This window comes from Aplysia californica, unplaced genomic scaffold (genome assembly GCF_000002075.1).
Source record: "Aplysia californica isolate F4 #8 unplaced genomic scaffold, AplCal3.0 scaffold00502, whole genome shotgun sequence".
In the NCBI taxonomy this organism is placed as follows: domain Eukaryota; kingdom Metazoa; phylum Mollusca; class Gastropoda; order Aplysiida; family Aplysiidae; genus Aplysia; species Aplysia californica.
The window spans coordinates 355576-375988 of record NW_004797772.1 but is presented as its reverse complement, the minus strand read 5'-3'; the positions used below and the strand labels follow the sequence as shown (position 1 = coordinate 375988).

At 38.0% G+C, this 20413-nt stretch overlaps 1 protein-coding gene across 1 annotated transcript in view; it reads right to left on the bottom strand.

Moving 5' to 3' along the window:
* Window positions 1-4403: 4403 nt before the first annotated feature.
* LOC101853809 overlaps window positions 4404-20413 on the bottom strand; it is a gene marked incomplete in the record, with an annotated part of 141352 nt that continues 125342 nt past the window's right edge. Inside the window, 14 exon segments of the mRNA XM_035971777.1 lie at window positions 4404-7119; window positions 7883-8009; window positions 8372-8446; window positions 9003-9126; window positions 9913-10115; window positions 11379-11436; window positions 12846-12977; window positions 13601-13676; window positions 14458-14573; window positions 15432-15521; window positions 16262-16364; window positions 17295-17358; window positions 18747-19121; window positions 20059-20383. Of these exon segments, the coding sequence (XP_035827670.1) occupies window positions 7107-7119; window positions 7883-8009; window positions 8372-8446; window positions 9003-9126; window positions 9913-10115; window positions 11379-11436; window positions 12846-12977; window positions 13601-13676; window positions 14458-14573; window positions 15432-15521; window positions 16262-16364; window positions 17295-17358; window positions 18747-19121; window positions 20059-20383 (1881 nt within the window).

Sequence of the window (20413 nt, the reverse complement as noted above, 5' to 3'; positions counted from 1 at the left end):
ATATTTATTTACATCTATGTTTGTGTCAAAGTTCTGTTTAACATTATCCTTTGCCATGACATCAGCTACTCAGAATTATAAAGTGTATCCTGATTACATTTATTTTAATATTTTATATCCAAAACTCAAGTATCCGATTTTGAAAGAAAATGGACTTCCATATATTACAGTAAAATTATGTATTTATGTTAAGTTTGTTGTTTCAGTTTTTCTGTATTTTCTGTTATTGTTTTGTGTTTTTAAAAAATCAAGAGTACAGTATAGAACTTGTGCACATCACATGTGAAAGTGAAAGGGATTAACTCAATATATAATTATCAGGGTTGCGACTTTGATCATTTTTCTAATATGATTTAGTCGTGGTGGTTGGAGAGGGCCACAGGTAGGCTCTGCTTCTTCACTTTCTCTCTGTTTTTACTGTCTGTATGTCTTTCTTTTCTCCTGCACTAAATGGCCATTATTGTGTGGATGAGTTTCTCTTTACTTTTTGGCGAATATAATCATCGTGCAAACTTGCACACTTTTTCGGGAAGAATGATTCAAGTTTGCACATAAAATTCACAGCTGAGGCATCCGTCCCTTTCTCTTCAGAGGAATAGGTTTTTTTTAGGTGGCGGCAGGCAACAGTCACAGAAGAGTGGCCAATGGCTGAAGACTTGAGAATGAAGTGTTGATCTTGGGTGTCGTTAGGACTTTTTTGAGGCATTTAGTTGATCCACAGAGTGTAAAAAGTCGAACTATTCTTTTTTATTTACTTCATGTCCCTTCAGAAGAAATGTCACGTAAATACTGTGTCCAGTTCACCACATATCATCAATGCGTTTCTAATCCTGCATCATGGTATAGGCTTCTAATAATAATGAACATTTTCCTCCTTTCCTTGTCCTGGGCTTGCCTCTTGGTGTTACATGTGTTCCATGTCTTCCCACTTTTCTGTACATCATTCTCTATGACCGTTCTCCAAGTTCCAGGTGGCTTTCTCTTTGATCTCTTTCTCTGTGGATTCCAATCCAACACTTTCTTTGCTATGCAGCTGTCTGGCTTACATCATGCATCATACCTACCAATACTTGACTGCTCTACTCTACCACATACTGACTGAAGTGTCTTTAGGCCATTCCCAAAGGGGGGGGATATTATCATGTTCTTATGCACAGTAGAATTGTAAATGGGCTGATTTATCAATGTAATGCTTAAACTGTGCCGGAACAACATGGGGGAACTGCCGCTTTTTCTTTCTTCATCCTTACTTATTACTATCGGTATCGTCCTTTTCCCTCTACTTCTTTGTGTTTTTAGAGGGGTGAGCAGAGTAAGCCTGATTCCCCGTTTGGACTTCTCTGTTTCCACCCCTTGGCGCTCATACTCATATGACCTTATGCAGTTGCGAGCACCGTAAAATGTTACTAAAACAAACAAGCTCTACCACAGAAGGGCTACAGCTGAGCTATATCTGAAAAATTGAGATTTACTACAGGCAGACGGGATGAGAACAGAGGTCATAGGTTGTGCCTCTCTTCTTTCTCTTCCTATTCTTTATGACTTTAAATTTGTCTTTTTCAGGACGCACTAAAACTGAAATTTCTTTCAATAAATCTCGATAAAGCTGTGGGTTTTTTTCCTTTATGCAGTTAAGTCACTTGTTTTGTACAGAATAGGTACAAGACGTTGACCTTTCTTTGACCTTACTGCTCCATCCCCCAGTACAGGATGGTGCTCAAATTACTGTGAACAAGTACATTGGAGTTAACTGAAATTGAACACGATTAATCCAAAAACAACAGTAAACCGAAAGAAAGTTAAATCCCTGATATTTTTTCTTTCATTTGAGCAACCTCTCTAAACCTAAAGTCAGCCTAAAGTAAGTAAATTTCAGCGGTCCTGAAGATTTTGGTTAAAGCAGATTCCTCTGTATCTTGGTATATTAGTGCGCATATCATAAGCATCTAAGCTCGGATGTATTTCCACGATATTCCCGTCCGTGTTCTGTTTCTGCCTACATTCCTTCTTTGGGAAAAGTCCTTTGCATTCAAAAACAGCTTTAGGTTTTTTACTTCATATATTATAAGCAAAAATGACATAGGCCCTGTTGTAATGGTTCAAGTTTTTAGTCAGAGGTATTGCCATAGAGTTAAATTAAAGAGTAACATACAAAGAAAAGAAGGAGAAGAGATCAAGGATGATAGTTATTTGATAGAATAGAGAGAGCAAACCACACCCGAGCACCTGCCAACCACCAAGGCAATGGTCCAAGACGCTGACAATTGTAAACAATATCAATATTGACGTAGTTAAAAGAAATAAATGAAACCCTGTTAGCTGGAAATATACCTGATGGAGCAGTGATAGCTGCCAAACAGATGTCAATACCAATTGTAGAGGCTTCCCCTTGTAATACATACATGTTTGGATTTGCAGAGACGGCGAATGGGTCGTTGGCGGGTGCTCTGGTGTGGTTTGTTCCTTCTTTTCAACGTTCATGTAAAATATGTTATTCTTAACCTTATCGCCTCCTTTTCTTGTAGGTGGGTGGCTTGCTCCTTCTTTCCTATCAAACATCTATTGTCCTTGGCTCTTCTCATTCTTTTTTTGTTTGTTACTATACTCTTGTGACACTTCTTATCTTCGGCACTTATTCATTGTGTTGCAAGTGCTGTAAAACTCTTATTAAAACTAAGGAACAAAACTTCTTTTCTTTACAATTTACTCTCTAGTAGCCTCTCTAATTTCCGGCACTTATCGCTTATATGACCAATTTGTGTGCAAGTGCTGTATAACTCTAACCAAAAACTAAAATTTACAAGAGACAAAGCAAAATGAATTGTGGCTCATTCCCTTTTCAAAGAGATGTTAAGGGGTTTGTTTTTTTGTGGGGGAGGGGGGGGAGTTAAGAGGTCAGACATGGGAATATTTGCTGTCCAGTAGGACCAGTTGCAGAGCCCCATTAAAAAAAATATTTATTCATAATCACAATGAAGGACAAGTAATAGATTCTGATTTCGGCGACCATACCTCAGTCGAAAACCTTGCCAAGGAAATAGCTGTTGTAAGTGCACATTTTGGCAATGTACTGTTTAGGTATCATTTCGATTGCTTATGTAAGACTGTCATATGTCACTGACTTTTCCAAAAGCGCATGTAAAGTTTTACACAAAGCAGTCGATTTGTCAAGTAGACGTGGCAGCCAGACAAAAACAATGCAAGGAAGCTGATAGTGAAACGGGGGTCTCTTATTTAATAGGCTCCTTGCCTTGCATATAATATGATGGAGTTATGTTCTTTTTTTTTTTTTGGTAAGTGTTTTTTTATGACGCTTGCATCTGCATGAGGTCATATGAGCGCGCGGGAGACACCAAACATTTTCAGTTGGTAGGAATTTTGAATTTTACATGGGATCAATTTTGGACCACCAAGGGATATTGCACAACTTGCAAACGGGACCTCCGAGATTTTTCGCCCTTGTCCGAGAAGGCTAGGTGTAGATTTTACCTACCATAAGATCAGGGGTGAGGCTGAAAGACAGCAATAAGAAGGAGCCAAGGAGAAGTAGTAGAAAGGCTGCAGAAAGAGTCAGGAGCCTGGAGGAGGGGGCAAAGGTGGTGAAGGGGTGGGGACAGAAAGTGGAGACGAAAGCATATGGCAGAACATTATTACAGAGCAGGAAAGGATGTGAAATGAGAAAATTTTAGAGAAGAATATTTTCCATCGCTATCCGGATTCAAACCCGGGACCTTTTGAATGAGAGGCGAACACCATAACCTCTAGGCCACAAGAGCCCCCCGCAGATAAGTTCAATTTTCATTTTGGGAAGATATTTTATCAAGCACTTCGGTCTGCTTAAAAGTATCCAACAGTTCATGATTGTCCTGACCGGTTAATTTATATTATAATGAATGTGACTGTGAGCCTGTTAGTGAGTGCAAGAATACTATTGTATTATTACGGTTATGTACAGAGATGTGTGTTGAAGAGAAGATGTGTGAGAGAGTGTTTGTGTATTATATAGGTGTGCGCATGTGCATGTGTGTGGGTGTGTGTGTGTGTGTGTACACGGTGAAACACCAAACCAATGTGCCAGGACCTGGACAATAAAGATGTATCTTATCTTATAAAAGTAAAAGCAGCCCTCCTCCTCTGGTCAAATTGTTGTCGTATGGGGGGTAAAATGTTCACTTCTATTTACACCCATTCAACTGAAGGAGTTGACAGAAGTAAGTTAGCTTTCTGTGTAAAATCTCTGATCTCCCATTCCATCAATCAAAATGGTGTGTGATAAATGTTTCCCCTTTTCAGAATGATTACTTAATTGACATGTTGAAGGCTTTGCAACTGATGCGATCAGTAGGGAGAGAAATTGAGTAAACTCATTTATTTAATCCTAATAAAATAACACAACACTTGCATACATTATATAAATGCATAGAGCAAGCAATTTTTATTTCACATTATTAATAAGTACAAATACCTAGAAGTAGAAGCCCAATCCTCTTAATTAATATAAGCTTGTCACAGAAAGGAATGGCTTTCCCTAGACCGTAGGCAGAATACAGTAAAGTCACCACCAAATTCTACAGACAGTGACTTCATGGCACAAATAGTCCTTTTTCCTGTCCGCTGAAAAAGAAGATATGTTAAAAGACTTATCCATGTTACACAATTTTCAACTCAAAATTGTTAGATGGTTGTGGGGAAGAAAAAAAAATGCTGTGAATATTTGGGTAAAAGTAAAAATGGCACAAATTCTTAGCAATTACACATTCATCACACATGATAAAATCACAGAGATATGACACACACATTTAAAAAGAGCAGTTCAAACGTCTCAACCATGACACAATAATTAACAGACCCTGATCTCATCAAGTTCATCCACGAATTTCACAGAAACCGTTTTCAATTTCAGCTTTTTGATTAGGATTATTCTTAGTCCTGTTTCTCCTTGTTTCTAGTTCAAGCATGAATATAAAATATTCTAAATACAACTTGGATCTTCACACGAAAGCATAAAAATCAACTGATACAAACGAATCACCAGGGAATTGTTACTACTCTGGTTTGAGATTACAAACTCCTATATTCTTTAAATTTTCTAAACTCATGGTTGTAATGTTGTATGTACTACTTTATTCCAATTTCCAAATAGTTGTACATTTACATATATATATAGAGAGGCCAACTCACATCTTCTCAGATAACTGCTGTTGTTATATTAAAATGAGAGTCAGCCAAAGGCTTCCACGATGGCAGGTGGAGCTGACGCACAGCACAAGACAAATGTCAGATGGTGAGAGAACTCACACGATTCTTACAATTCATCTCTTGAAGAAACTGAAAAACAGGAAAGCTGTGTCTCCACTTCATGTACAGTACACAAGACTTTCTTATAGTACTGGTGACCAATTGTAACAAAAACCCTTGTCAATCTAGAGGCCTATCCCCATGGATGGAACCAGAAAGCTAAAAGCAAATTGGAACATATTGCATTGACTTTATATACTCTATGCTATATAAAATCAGACATCGTAATTGATAATACATATCATTAAAAGACAGGAGGAATTCTTAAAAAGTGTGAACAAGCACTAATGAAAGCAGAAAGGCATACATGATGTAAACACAGTGCTACTGATCCAGATATCCATGTGTAAATTACTAAACAACATTTGATTTAGTACATGCTCACACATTGCTGTTGTACTGTTGCTATCTATCTTGACATCCGCACGGTAAAAGACTTGATCCAAAGTAACACTGGTGCCTATTTACACTATAATACATATGGTAAAAAAGGAACTTAGTCAGGCTAAAGACCTGACTTCACAACATTTACATAACAGTATTGTTCCCAAGGCTAGGAGAAAGTTATTGTACATTTATGTACTATGCTGAGCAAGCATTCAATGACACGGAATACACTGAGCGACAAAAATCCATGGTGTCATGAATTATCTGACAACTTCAAAACCTGTCATGGACATGACTGGCTGAGGACTAGTAAACACGTGATGAAATGCATTATTGTATGAGTATGAACAAAAACTGAAATCACACCAGACTTTCTGAGGATATGCTGTTATAAAAAGAGTTGTTGAGCTATAGTTTACATAAAATGAGCACAAACCATTGTGTTACAATTACAAAAAACAACAGATAAGGACAAGAACAACATTGAAAGAGACAAAATTTTGTTTCTGATCTCCCAGAGAAATATAGACTTCTAAATTTGGATCCTTGTGTACCTAAATTTATAATGAATGAAGCCTCATAATCATAATAAGTAGTCCATGTTTTCAATCTCATACAGTGAAAAAAACAAAACAACTAAAACAAAAAAAATGGTATGAAGACTGAACATGCTCATTTACGTGAGTGTGCAGCACTGCAGAAACTTGACACCAGAAAGATCTGGTTGGTCTTCATTTATTTTTGTAGCCATCTGAGCATTTCAGTCCAGCAGTCTTGAAACACCTTTCATGGCGACTGTAAACTTAAACAGGGTTGATTTGACAGACACATGGATGTGTCTTTGAGCAAAACATATTAAACCTTACCCAAAAGACACAACCAACCCGTACACAGAGAATAATGCTGTGCTGGGCCAAACTCAAAGCTCAAGACTGGAAATTTTGAGTAACAAATGGGAACAAACTTTCGTTCAGAAACAAAAAAAAAGAGAAAAAAAACTGCCTTATTTTCCAATTTTCTTTTTCTTTTGTCCAGAAAACTACTGGCAGGTTGTAGGATGGCATCACTGGTACGACCTCCTTCTTTTCTTTCCCCTCTGTCGTTTCTCTGTCCGTCTCAGTCTTCCCCAACACCACATGACTGTTCCTGCATCAGTGTGCTCCCCTTTACTCAAACAAACAGAACAAATGAAAACTGTTAGTCTATTGGAAGTGCATGGCAGGGTCCCACCGTCAGGAAAGAGCTCTTCTTCCAGCCCTGTCTCCACTTGCAACGGCTTCAGATTATGTCTCATCTCCATGTGCGTGGAGTATTGCGTGGAGAGTCATCCAACAGGACAAAAGGATTCTGTTGGTTATTCCCAAACCACAAAGCAGATGGGAGGGAGTGCTTAGTTTGCTTACTTGTGTGCAACTCTCGCCTCAGGTGTCCTTTCTGTAAATAAAATTAATGTGATAAAAAGTCACTTATCTATTGTTTTACTGAGAGTTTTACCCCCCTCACTAAAGTTACTTAAAAATGTCATCAATTTAAAAACAACAAATTTTTTTCAAAAACTGTTATCAGCATGGTTATTGCATACGTCATATCTTTGGATTAAATTACACTTCTCACTCAGTATAACACAATGTCAAAGGCTATCACAACTATTACTTTATAGCCTATATACATCTAAGATACACTCTAACCGTTTTCATAATCTTTATTTCAAATTTTCTAGATGGTGTTGTATTTTTCAGCTGATTCATAATTAATTTTAATTTTCGTACACTGAGACACATACAGTGATGTCTTTGATCAGTACTTATTGACCCATGATAACGCAGCTGTTAAGTGGTTGGTTTTTTTTAAAACTTACATAAAAGTGCTGATAAGTACTTTAAAAAACCCCAGTCAAACTGTCCAAGACAGCCACCCATTGTTGAGGAGAAAAGTGGCCATCTTTGACAAGTGAATGTCTTACAAAAAGTGTAATCATATTAATTGTAAAAAATAGGTAAGGGTAGATATAGGAAGTAGCCATTTGAACAGGTGATTGTGTAGTTCAAATGGTCATTAGAGCAGTTTGACTGCACAATAATCGAATCATTCTATGGGCTTTGAGAACATTACGGTTATTCCATTTTTTATTACAATTTTTTTGCGGATGTGTGGTAGTATTTCCCAAAACTTCAAAATGCAAAGAAAAATTGCTCACTGTTGCACATGCCGTGGCCATGCTATATTGGCATCCAGTCGCTTGAAAGCAAAGTAGCAATCCTTGTGCTGAAGCTTGTGGTCTCCTTTGACAATCTGTGGGCAATCTGCCTCATTCAGCTGGCTCTCTGGAGAAAAAAAATTAACACAACATCAGGGTTTAATTTAAGTCCATTTTGTTTAAGGCTTTTTAATGCACTTCACAAAGTAAGTTATTTCAAAAGACGAGCACTCATTCATTCTATCAGTCCCATAGTCACATATCAAGACATCTTATTCTTAGCAAGAGAAAATATTCGGAGAAAGACACAAATTCAAGCAATGCTCAAATCTGAAATTTAAATTCATGTGTGTCAGCAAAACTGATAACAAACCAAGCCTTGAAAAAATCGACTGATAGTAAAAAAGAACAAAGCAGACCAGAACCAAAGAGCAGCTCATTCTTTGGTAATCAGTTCGAGAATTTACTTCGAGACTATTTTTCACTCACCTACTCCATCACAGAGAAGAAACAGTCCATAATCTTGTGGGTTGGTAACCTTGAACTTGTGAGCAATTAAAGCACCTGGAGGTAAAAAGGTAATTTAAAATATTACGCAATGAGGAAAGTTAAGAGAGTCACACCACAAGATGGGAAACATTCATTTTCTAAACTTTCTCAGAGCAAGGTAAAAAAAACAAAAAAAACACTCACAAACCACTACTACTCTGATTCCAAAGTATCTGGTACTTCCAGCTCCAATTTCAAAATTAATCAAGTAATCATACTGTTTCTTTATATTAAAGATTTCAAGCTTAAAAAATCCTTCAACCAACCAAAGGGCAATATGTGCTTTTAAACTTGTCTTTTTGGCGCTCATATGACCTTATGCAGTTGCGAGCGCTGTAAACCTCTACTAAAATTAAAACTAAACTTGTCTTATTAATTCAGTCATCTAATTCAAATAATTGAAGAGTATGGAACATCTATTAACCTGCAAAATTAAACAACTCATCTCTATCCTCTCATATACAATAGATTTGATTTGAAACATAGACATTCTGCATGCATTTGAGGGAAGTGGGGGGGGGGGGGGTGGGACAGGGAGGCACAAAAGTTATCTAAAGGGGATTATACTTACGGACATCCCGTGTGTTCATGTTGGGTCTGACAGGAAGTGTCTTCCACGTGATGGAGCCATGCACCTCGTCCGGGATGGCGATCTTCAAGAAGCCTTGCATGTCTGAGATGGTTGGAAGGTGACCCTGACAACAGGAGATGAAAGAAAAATTTAAGTTTTAGGAGGTGATTTAATTTGATGCCGACGTAACAAATTGCAGTATAACATGGATAGGTCAAACACAGAAGACTCGAAATAACGCATCCACTGAACTGTACCTGCGGTCCCGTTTCTTTTCCCTTCTTTATCTTTGTAAGATATCCCTTGAACTATGGATCCCTCAAACTACCAAGGCCAGTTTCAACAAATTCGAGCAATCCGTGTTATACTATATACCAAACATAGTATTACACGGAACTTGATAAAGAAATAATTAAGCCGGTCGGAATGATCCCCCATTGTGAAGGAGAAAAGTAGTAATCTTTAACAGTGTCACTGTAATGATATAAAATTTTGTACTGGTGTTCTCTAGAGCAGATTCAACTGTATTCACAACAGTTTTTTCCCGTTTCTGAAGTTATTCGAGGATAGTTTTCCAATAGAATTCCTCACCTTAAAAATATTAATGAACCCTTACCTAAAAGACAGGACTAACTCTTACTCAAAGAATGCTGCCCTGAAGAGACAAACCATAGTATCCGTAAATGTTTGCAATGAGTCCGGTCAGATTGAGCATTACTGTTGTTCTGAACAAATATTTCCAGTAGAATTCACATTTACTAAGAATGTTATAAACATGTGTCAGTCTTTTTTTATCAGTAGTTATTAGACAGGTCAACAGTACATGGTATTTAAACTCTTTCAGTAACTTACACAATCAAATTGCATTGTAAAACATACACCCAACCAATTCAGCAGTGGAATTCCTTACCTCTATATGCATGGTGTTGGTCTGCTGATGAGTGGCTGCAAAGTTTTTCAACACCAGGACAGCGCTAGACAAAGTGGTCAAATAGTATCCGCCTTCTCCGGTCAACAGCGACGGCTGCAGCAGACCCCACATGAAGTCCGCCTCCACCTCTGCGGCCACCAGACCACAGTGGACGATAACGTAGATGAGAACAGGGAGAAAATCTGGGGGGGAAAAAGAGAAGCAAATTGGTGAATACAGATGAGCTGTGAAACAAATTCTAAATAATGTAAAGAGAGCAAGCTAGCAGCACAATGGACTCCACAAGAGATAGTATCAAGATAGCACAAAAAACTCAAGTTTTATTATTAAAACCTTTGCAGTAGCTTCATACTAATTTCCTTCTTTATATATATATATGTGTGTGTGTGTGTGTGTCTGGGGAGGCAAGAAAGTTATAATTTTATCCCAAAACACTTGATCAAAGTTCATTATAATTATAAAAAAGCTCAATAAAACATAAGAATTTAACAATAATTTGCAGAGTTTAAAAAACCCAACTGCTTTCACCTGTATTACCTCTACTTTACCTACACATTTTAATTATAAATATTCCACATTCTATCAAGAAGCTTATGATTACTGTCTGCTTTATACTTTTTAGTTTACACACAAAATTCAACTACAGTAGATTTTCCAAGTTTCAATTAAGGAAATAAAATATTTGAGGGACTTATTTTTATGAGAAGTGGTAAATACAACCATAAGGTTAAACCCCAAAAGGTAACAGAGAACAGAAAGAAGAAAACAAATTACTTCAAACTTTTTTAAATTAGAAAAGTATCTCACTCAGGGTATTCAAGTGACAATCATAAATTGACACCGAACTGTGGTGCCGATACATTACATGGAAGTAATCTGATATGCACCCTTAAAATCAAATTACAGCAAAGCTAAAAGGCTATTCAGTTGAACTTGTCAAAAACCTCCAGCCATTGCTGAGGAGAAAAGTATTCATCTTCAGCTGGTGGTCACCCTGAACAATGTCATTATAACGTAGAGAAAAAAAAATGGCCGGGGGTGGGGGGTGGGGGACATCAACGGGAAGTGTCATTTATATATATGGTTGTCTTGACCAATTGGTCATTGTTCGGTTCGAGCAAGTTTAACTGTGCTTTGCAAGTGAAAGGAAGGACTAAGGAAGGGATAAATAAAGGCATATGTCCAACACCTTAACACCCAGCCATATGTGAAAAGTAACTATATACAGTCGGGCACGGATAACTCAAACACATCGGGAATTGACAAATTTGTTTGCCACCAATAACGAAAGATTAAAGAGATATCAGTCAGGAAGTGGCAAATCGTACGAGCTATCTATGATTTCAAGTTTCTGTGCTTTTGTTATCTGTGCCCCACTGTACATGAATGGAAACTCGATGGCTATAAAAACATTTTTTCATGGTAGGAAATTGTAGAGAACTTACCATCAGCACCTAAAGAGGACGGTCCCCGGCTGGGCAGCTGGTGGACTTTACCTTGGACCTGGAGATTTATTATGTTGGTAACTGTGAGCCAGGCAAGAGGTGCTTTCAGACTACTAGGAAATGTACAGAAAGGAGAAATTATGGGAACAAGAACCAAGACAAAGATTTTCACACCAGTGTCAAAAACGTATTAATCTATGAATCAGAAACATGTAAATTTACAAAACAAGCTTTGAAAAAGCTACATGCATTTGTCAACATTTGCTTATTTATGAAAAATGTTCAATTTAAAAATCACTGCCCTGATACCATAAGAAATGAACAATTACTTAAACAAATAATTCAACAGAAAAGAGAGACTGAAATCAAAAAAGAGAGAATATGGAAGTGGATTGGGCACACCTTGAGGAAACTAAAAACAAGCATTTCCCACCTTCCAAGCTTTAAGATGGAATCCACAAGGAAAGAACAAGAGGGGAGGGCCTAAACGCACTTGGAGGAAAGACATAGACTCAGACGGTTGAGACCTAAAGGAGATGAGATGCAGCTGAACATAGGTGAAGACTATAGTCTAAGACAGAGGTACATGGGGAGCTCTTGTTGGTGGACTATAATCCCACACACATAGAAAAGGGATGATGATGATGATGATGATGATGATGATGATGATGATGATGATGATGATGATGATGATGATGAACAGTGAGCTACAATATATTGGGTCACAGCAGAGAAAGAATGTTACATGGCACTAATGAAAGTATAACAAGCATAAGCGATTGGGGCACATTAGACCCATCAAATAATGAAATGACACAATATGTCACAGCGGGCATGCCCTGGTAGAAAATGGCTAAAAGTTATTGATATAAATGAATCAAAGGAGCTAAAAAAATAATCAGTCGTTCCAAGTTCTGAGATTTCTTTTTTCTACGTTTGAAGAAAGGGTACGAAGCTATTGGAAGTTTCCCTGCTGTCTAGTGACCTACACCTGTGTAATAAGCACTCAGAGCTTATACTTGTAAGGGACAGAGCACTAAATAAATGCATTCTTTTTTTCAAGTCCTGAACATAATATTCATGTTCATGTATGTTCTTTGTATTTAATTAAACAAGTGCATAGCAAAATTAACAAATAACGAAAAGATTTCTGGATCCAGCCGCTTTCGCTATGTGCGTGCAAGACTGTAACTTAATGCATGTTGTAACTGTGTATTTGTTTCGTGGTAACTGAGAGGGAAGAAACTGGGAAGAATATTCTTAGAGAAATATCTACCTTGTGACAGTTTATGCAATACTACAAGGCAGGAGGAAAAATGGAGGGTGGTGGTGGTTGTGGTGATGGTTGGGGGGGGGGGGGGGGTAGAAAAGAGGAGGAGGCATTATGTTAACAAGACTATCCACACAGAGCTACTATGAAATAGGACAATAAAGAACTATGAGCACGCATTGCTCCATGAAACTTACACAATGATAAATGGTGGAGGTGGCCTTGAGCAGATGTTCCAATTTCTGTAAAGGCGAATAAGCCCGTTGCATCAGTTCCAGTTGTCTTTTGATCCTTTCCATATCTTGACCACTGGGAAGTTGGAGTCCAGGCTTAAGACAAAAAAAAAAGAACCATATGATGGTAACGAAGCAAAGGTAAAAATCTCTTAGATTTCACCCACAAAAGTCATACCCAAAATCTCCCATATCATATCATTTTCACCCAATAGAGTGTTCAACTTTCTAGCATTTCATGCATGTAGTACATCAAAAACACTTACCTAGACTGCCACATACTGGTATGCAGTGTGGCTCTATTTAGTTAGAAAGTTTCTATCATATGAAATCAAGAACTCAGGTGAATAACAGCTTTGGTCAGAGGAAAAATATTGAGAACTATTGCTTTTCTGTCATATCTGTATTATGCCCACTGACGACCTTTCCACGTACTACAGGTTTAAAGAAATCACCAGTATGCGACTACAGCCATTTGTGACAAAAATGGTATTGATGAACAAAATGGAACAAAATGCTGTCCCCTTCCTCGAAGTCTTTAAATTTAAACGTGTTATCAATACCTTGTAAAAAAAAACAACAATGAAATACAGTGACACTTAAACTGAAGGCCTTGAGCAAGGCAAACTTTCTTTTTTTCATCATTTATTACCCAAGGTACCCTGCTTGTACATATTTCATCCTCTGATCTGACAAAATCAAAATTTGCTTCCACTTACCTTGACACCAATCTCTTGAGAAGATCGTGAACGGGCATATTTGATATTGTCAGATAATTGTTGAAGAGCTCCATTTCTGTGATGAAACAAGAAAACAGAGCACACTATGAGAAGAAGTGAAGAAAATTCACATTATTTGAGATAAATATCAGTTTGACAATAAGCACCAGTATAAGTTATGTCATGGATTTGTTGCAGTTTACAGTTCTTTCTTAGCTGCCAGTTAGTAGTAGGCCTGAATTAGAATATGAACATGCGACCATTCTTAAATAAAACAATACAATTAACCTAAATACTGACAAAACATTAAATCTTCAGAAGGATTACATTTTACAGCCAGGTTTCATCTGAAGAACATCACTGTAGAAGACAGATTTTTAGAGGCCAAGGCCTGTTCGAGCGATAAAGCAATCACAGTTGCTGTGGTTGTTATTGTAGTTGTCATTGTTGCTGTTGTTGTCATTGACATTATCACTGACGATGATGTAGCAGAGCTGTTGGCAGTGGCAGGTGAGATTGATGACGTCTACCTTTCTGAAGTAACGAATTATTTTAGGTTCAATAAGAGTTTTACGGCACTTGCACCAAAAAACATGAAATTTAAGTAACGAAGATTAGAGGCGTTACAAGATAGTAACATACAAAGAAAAGAAGGAGAAGGGATAAAGATGACAGAGGTTTGATAAGAAAAGAAAAAACAAACTACCCCAGACCACCCGCAAACCATCCACAAGGAACAGGATCGGACAAAAAAACCCCACACAGTAAGATAGGAAAATGCTAAAACGAATAGACCTGACCAGGGCACCCACCAACTACATAATTAAGTGACCTGACACAATTCAGAGAACACTGACCTGCTGTAGGTGTCCACAAACAACCTGTACAGATGGTGCTTGACCGGTCGGAGGACACACACATGTAGAGACTGCTCCAGGATGGCATCGATGTTGAGAATCTCGTTCACTTTCAACTGTAAGAGAGACAGAAAAACATGAGAATCTCGTTCACTTTCAGTTGAAAGAGAGATAGAAAAATATGAGAATCTCATTCACTGTCAGCTGTAAGAGAGATAGACAAATATGAGAATCTCGTTCACTTTCAACTGTAAGAGAGACAGAAAAACATGAGAATCTCGTTCACTTTCAGTTGAAAGAGAGATAGAAAAATATGAGAATCTCATTCACTGTCAGCTGTAAGAGAGATAGACAAATATGAGAATCTCGTTCACTTTCAGCTGTAAGAGAGATAGAAAAATATGAGAATCTCATTCACTGAAAGCTGTAAGAGAGATAGAAGAACATGAGAATCTCATTCACTTTCAGTTGTAAGAGAGATAGAAAAACATGAGAATCTCATTCATTTCCAGCTGTAGGAGAGATACAAAAACATGAGAATCTCATTCACTTTCAGCTTTTCAGAGAGATAGGAGAATGCAAAAGGAAAATTACAATGGTTTCAAAACTCTAGGGTAGAGTGTGTCTGTGTTTGTGTGCAATAAGTGTGAATTTGTGTGAGAGAATGTGTGTGTGCATGTGCACACATGTGTCGTACATGTGTGTGTGCATGTGTGTGCATATGCGTGCATGTATGAGAGAGAGTGTGTGTTTGAGGATAGAAGTAAGAGCAAGATCATAAGAACAGTGGGAACCATTTGGATAACCATACTAGTAAGAACAAAAAACATAGAGCATCCACACACAAATAACTAGAGTTCGTCAAAAATAACTAGAGTTTGTGCGGTCACATGACCTTATGCAGTCGAGGGCACTGTGAAACTCTAACTAGACTAAACTAAACTACAATAGCTAGAGTGACAAATCTGTGTTACCTTGCTTCTCTCCCGCTCAATCAAGTCCTCCAGCTCTCCTTCTCCATGCTTCACAAGGTAGTTCTTGATCCCGTTCATGAATTGTCGAACCTGTAGGAGACAAATAAAACAACTTTTATTGCATGAAAAGAAACCACAACTATTTCTATAATTATCGTAAATATATAATATAGTCGCTGTCTCAAGAAAATTGAGTCACTCCAATGACTTTTACTCATCTTGTAGAGCAAGTTTAAACGGAGTTACTTATTTTTCTTGTGACAACAAAGATAGAGTCACTGAGTCACTAAGAACAAAATAACAATCCCTACTCAATAAAATCCAAGACTTCTCATCCCATAATCAATTTTTGTCCATGCTTTGCTGCTGTTATCAATCCAAGTCCACGCTTAGCATGTCTTTTTTTGTAGCCATTGCCCAGTTCTGCTAATAGTGGCAACATTCGAACATTATAAAAAATATATTTGATTTTTAAAAATTAATGTTAAGTCTTGAAACCACTTTTGGTTCTTCCTTACCACTTCCACTGGTAGCTGTAAGTAAGCATAAATATGTGTGTGTGTGTGTGAGTGTGTGTGTGTGTGTGTGTGTGTGTGTGTGTGTGTGTGTGTGTGTGTGTGTGTGTGTGTGAGAGAGAGAGTGTGTGTGTATGAGTGTGTGTGAGCATGTGTGTGTGTAAGTGTGAGTGTGTTTAAAAGCTTTTGGGTGTACAATACATATGGAAATAAGGGAAATTTGGAATGTCTGCACACCGCCAGTTTTGAGAATACACATAAATACACATAAACTTTTGTAAAGAAAGAGAGCAGAGCAAAAGAACAAGAGCTTACATTTCTCATGACATGCTGCGGATTTGTCTCTTGGCTCTCCAGCGTGCACTGGATGAAGTTCTCAATGGTGCTGCCAAAGGTGGTGTGTGTGTCTGATGAAAGTCTGAAAGAAATCATTAAGCACAAGAAAAAAATGATGAATTCAAAACAAATAAAGTAACACCTTGGGGTAAAAAAAATCCCAAGAAGCTCATTGTGAGAAAATCTTAACATTGGTACGGTGGCTAGCTCATTTGCAAATAATTTTATATTACAATTTAACAGCTCCTGATGAAGCCTGACTAATGAAACACCACACATTTCTACGGCTGGTATTTCTGTTTTAGTTTTAGTAAGTGTTTCACGGCCCTTGCAACACAATAAAGTCATATAAGTGCCAAAGATTAGAGGTGCTACAAAAGAGTAACAAACACCAAAAAGGAGGAGAGATAAGGACAATAGATGTTTGATAGGAAAGAAGAAGCACACCATATCAGAGCACCCGCTAACCACCCACCTACTATTTCTTACCAAAACCTTTATCAATAAAGATTCTTACTTTGACTCCATGACAATCATACAGTTGTTAACTTTCTGTCAATACAGCAAGTCTGAACAAAACAACAAAGCCTTGCTAATGATATCTTTAATCCATGCAGGGTAAAGAGTAACAAAAACAGCACTGAAATCACAAATCATCAGTTAGCTCCTTTGTGCATTGAGGCAATATAGATATCTAATAACGATAAAAAGTAATAAATTTCACATGCTTCTTGTAACTTTTCGACTTAATTTTCTAATTCTTATTTAAGATAGTAGCTTTTCAAGCCTCTAACATTGCAAAATGGAAAATGCTACCATGAGCGTGAAAAATTACTGGTATCCCAAATAGTCATAACTTGTGGCCACCGTAAACATTTAGAAAAACTAGAAGAGTGTTACAATTGCCCAAAATCATTTTATACATACATTTACGTACACAAAAGTGTATGTAACCCTATACCCTCCCTCCCCCACAACACCAAAAGGTAAAAACATTGGATAGCAAACTTACTTCACGATGTAATCTTTGATCTTAGCTCCTGGACTTTTCATACTGCTCGAATTTCGCCGTGAGTCTGTAGAGGACCAAAGGATACTCATTATGAAAAAAAACCTTCTTTAGTCAGTCCTCATGGCTGGTCTTTTTTCTTCAGAGCTCATAGATAAAAAAGTAAATAAGCAAAATGACAGATCTGAACAGCCAACAAATGATGAAAGTAGAATACAGAAAGGAAAAATAAATAGTGCTCACAGGACTAAAATCCAGCTTCAAAGCCAAAAATGGAACTATATAATCTGGGTTTAAAATCTGAGTAACATTAAGTGCATCCAGGGAAAACTACTTGTTAATGTGTAATCTGTCATGACATCAATCATAAGCTCAGATATGACACCAACAGGAAACCTAAACATATAAAAACACAAAAAAAGCTCATTGAAAAATATATAATATGAGGCGCAACAAACACAGAGGTAAGATAAAACTTTAATGTTCCATTCAGAATGTCATTAACCTAGTATGCATATATACGGGTGGATCACCACTCTCTCTGAAACCACATTTGGGTCAGCCTGTGGAGTCAAGTGCAAAAGACACTCTTGATTAAATTATTTCAAGAATGGGTGGGGGAGGTGGGAGGAGGAAAGGAGAGAAAATTACTTTATACCAAAACAATTTTTTTTTAAATAGTAGAGAGTTTTACAGCGATCGCAACTGCATAAGGTCATATGAGCGCCAAGGGGTGGGTGTCAACAGAGAAGTCTTTACAGGGAATCAGACTTAGACTGCTCACCTCTCTGGCTTCAACATCACAAGGTCTGCTTCGACTATCAAGGCACCCCGGAAATAACAGGTCACAAGAGAGTGACAAACATAAAAAAGAAGTAGAGGAAATGACAATAGTAAGGATCAGGAAAGAAAAAGCAACAGTTCCCTGTTGTAGATCAGGCACAGTTACGAGCGTGACATGAGTCGGCCCATTTACAATTCCACTATGCTTGAACGAGAAATGTCCCCCCTTTGGGAATGGCCTAAAGACACTACAGTCAGTGGCACTGCCCCGGGGGGTATACCAAAACAGATTCACACTACATCTGCAATAATGTAGAAGCCGAGAATGTTTCCGAATGCTCTTCGCTCTGCTGGGGTAATAAAAGTTGTAAAGTGCATAGATCATACTGTAGACAGTTGATATGTGCTATATAAATGCAATTATTATTATCATTGTTATCATTATTACTATAATTATCAGTATTATTATCATCATCATTATTATCATAAGAATTAAAATAATAATAATAATTATAATTTTTATTTTTATTATCATTATTAGTGTTGTTATCATTATTGTGGTTATTACTGTTAACGTTATTATTCTTATTGTTATTATTATCATAATCTTCTTACTATTATTCCTGCAACTAAAGCATACAGACTGACATAAATACTAACTGTCAAACCTACCAGGGTTCAGAGTGTTTCCTCTTGTATCCGGGTCACCAGTCTGCTGCTGATCCACATGCTCGGTCTCGTCTGGTTCCATGGCCGGAATCCTGTACCCGGCCAGCTCCGACGAGGATTGGACGGCCTGAGAGCTGGAGTCGTTGGCTACGCTGTGGCAGTGCACCACGTCGGGACACTTCGAGGACAGCCTCTCCAGCGCCGGCTTGTTCTTGCCGCTGGTGTCAGTGTTGCAGTTGTTGTTGTTGTTGTTGTTGTTGGGGATGGCGGTGTTATTGTTGTTGTTGTTGCAGCTGCTGCTGCTGCTGTGATTGATGTTGCTGGTAAGGTTTGTTCCCACATGATCAGATTCATGCTGAGATCTTTTGCTGGTTAATTCTGTAATGATATTTCAGATATTGATTTACATTCCAGACATCAGTTCTGAAATTCAGTGATCATCAGTCTATTGCGATATAATTTTTTTTTAAAGTGGGGAAACTGAAGCTCATATTGTCGGTCACTACCCTTTAAATTACCTGGTCAGTATACAGTTGTTCGTTATCATAATAGGTAACAGGGAAACTTAAGCCCATTATATATGTCAGTCCTTAACCTTTAAAATACCTGGTCAGGACACAGTAGTTTGCTGCCATAGTAAAGGGTAACAGGAAAGCTCAAAGAGTCTGAGCTCTCTTGTTTCAACCTGGGATATAAATTAGTCTTGCGAAGAGGTTATTTCCCTCTACATTCCACTATCGACTTGAAGAAGATCCTAGAACTGTTCATAAAATAAGCATTTATGGACATGACACTTGACAGCCTTCCCTTGCAAAATCTTAGAACATTTTTTAAAATTCAGGAGTCATTTGATATTGCAGTATTTGGGATCAGAAATTTGTCCATCCATCAATTTAATCAAATCAACCTCCTTGTGCAAGGTCAAGAAAAACGTACAGGTATAATTCATTGTCGAGACAAAAAGTGGTCACCCTAAAAAGGTGATCCTTGTGGACGATAATTTTTTCTAAAACCCAAGGGGACACAGGGAAGTTGTCGTTTGTAGAAGTGATTGTCTTGGACAATTACTGGTCGTTAGTGCAGGTTTGACTGTAGTAATGAATTAGGAGAAATCCCTAAACTTTCAAAAGAGTATTGAGTAAGAAGATAGGAACACAAAAATGGTTATCGGGAACAAAAACAACAACACAAAAAAGCAACCAAAAAAAAAAAAAATGTAAAACAATAACCTTTCTACACAAACTGAATGTGAAACACTTCCAGAATAACGTCCCTTAAAAAAGAAAAATATTACCAAAGCCTCTTTCTGTCTAACCTGACGATTTCGAAGCCGCTCTCTCCCTCCCTTGTTGCTGGTGCTGCTGCTGATGATGGCCATCAATCGAAGATCCCGAGTCCAGCCGGTTTGATCGCTTGACCTCCGACCTAGGAGACGCGGGCACATCCATCCCTGACATTATATTCCCCTTCCCCGCCCCTTCCTGGTAGCTGGAGTTGGCTTCCTGCCAGCGCTGTACGCGCTCCTGCAGGTCCATGGCCGGGGGCAGGGTGGGCGACGGCGTTGTCTGCATCAGCTGGTTGGCTTTGCCAGACTCCCAGGGCGGGGAGTAGACTGTACCCTGACTACTGTGGGTGGACTGCAGGAGGGAACCAGAGGACGAGGGTGGGGG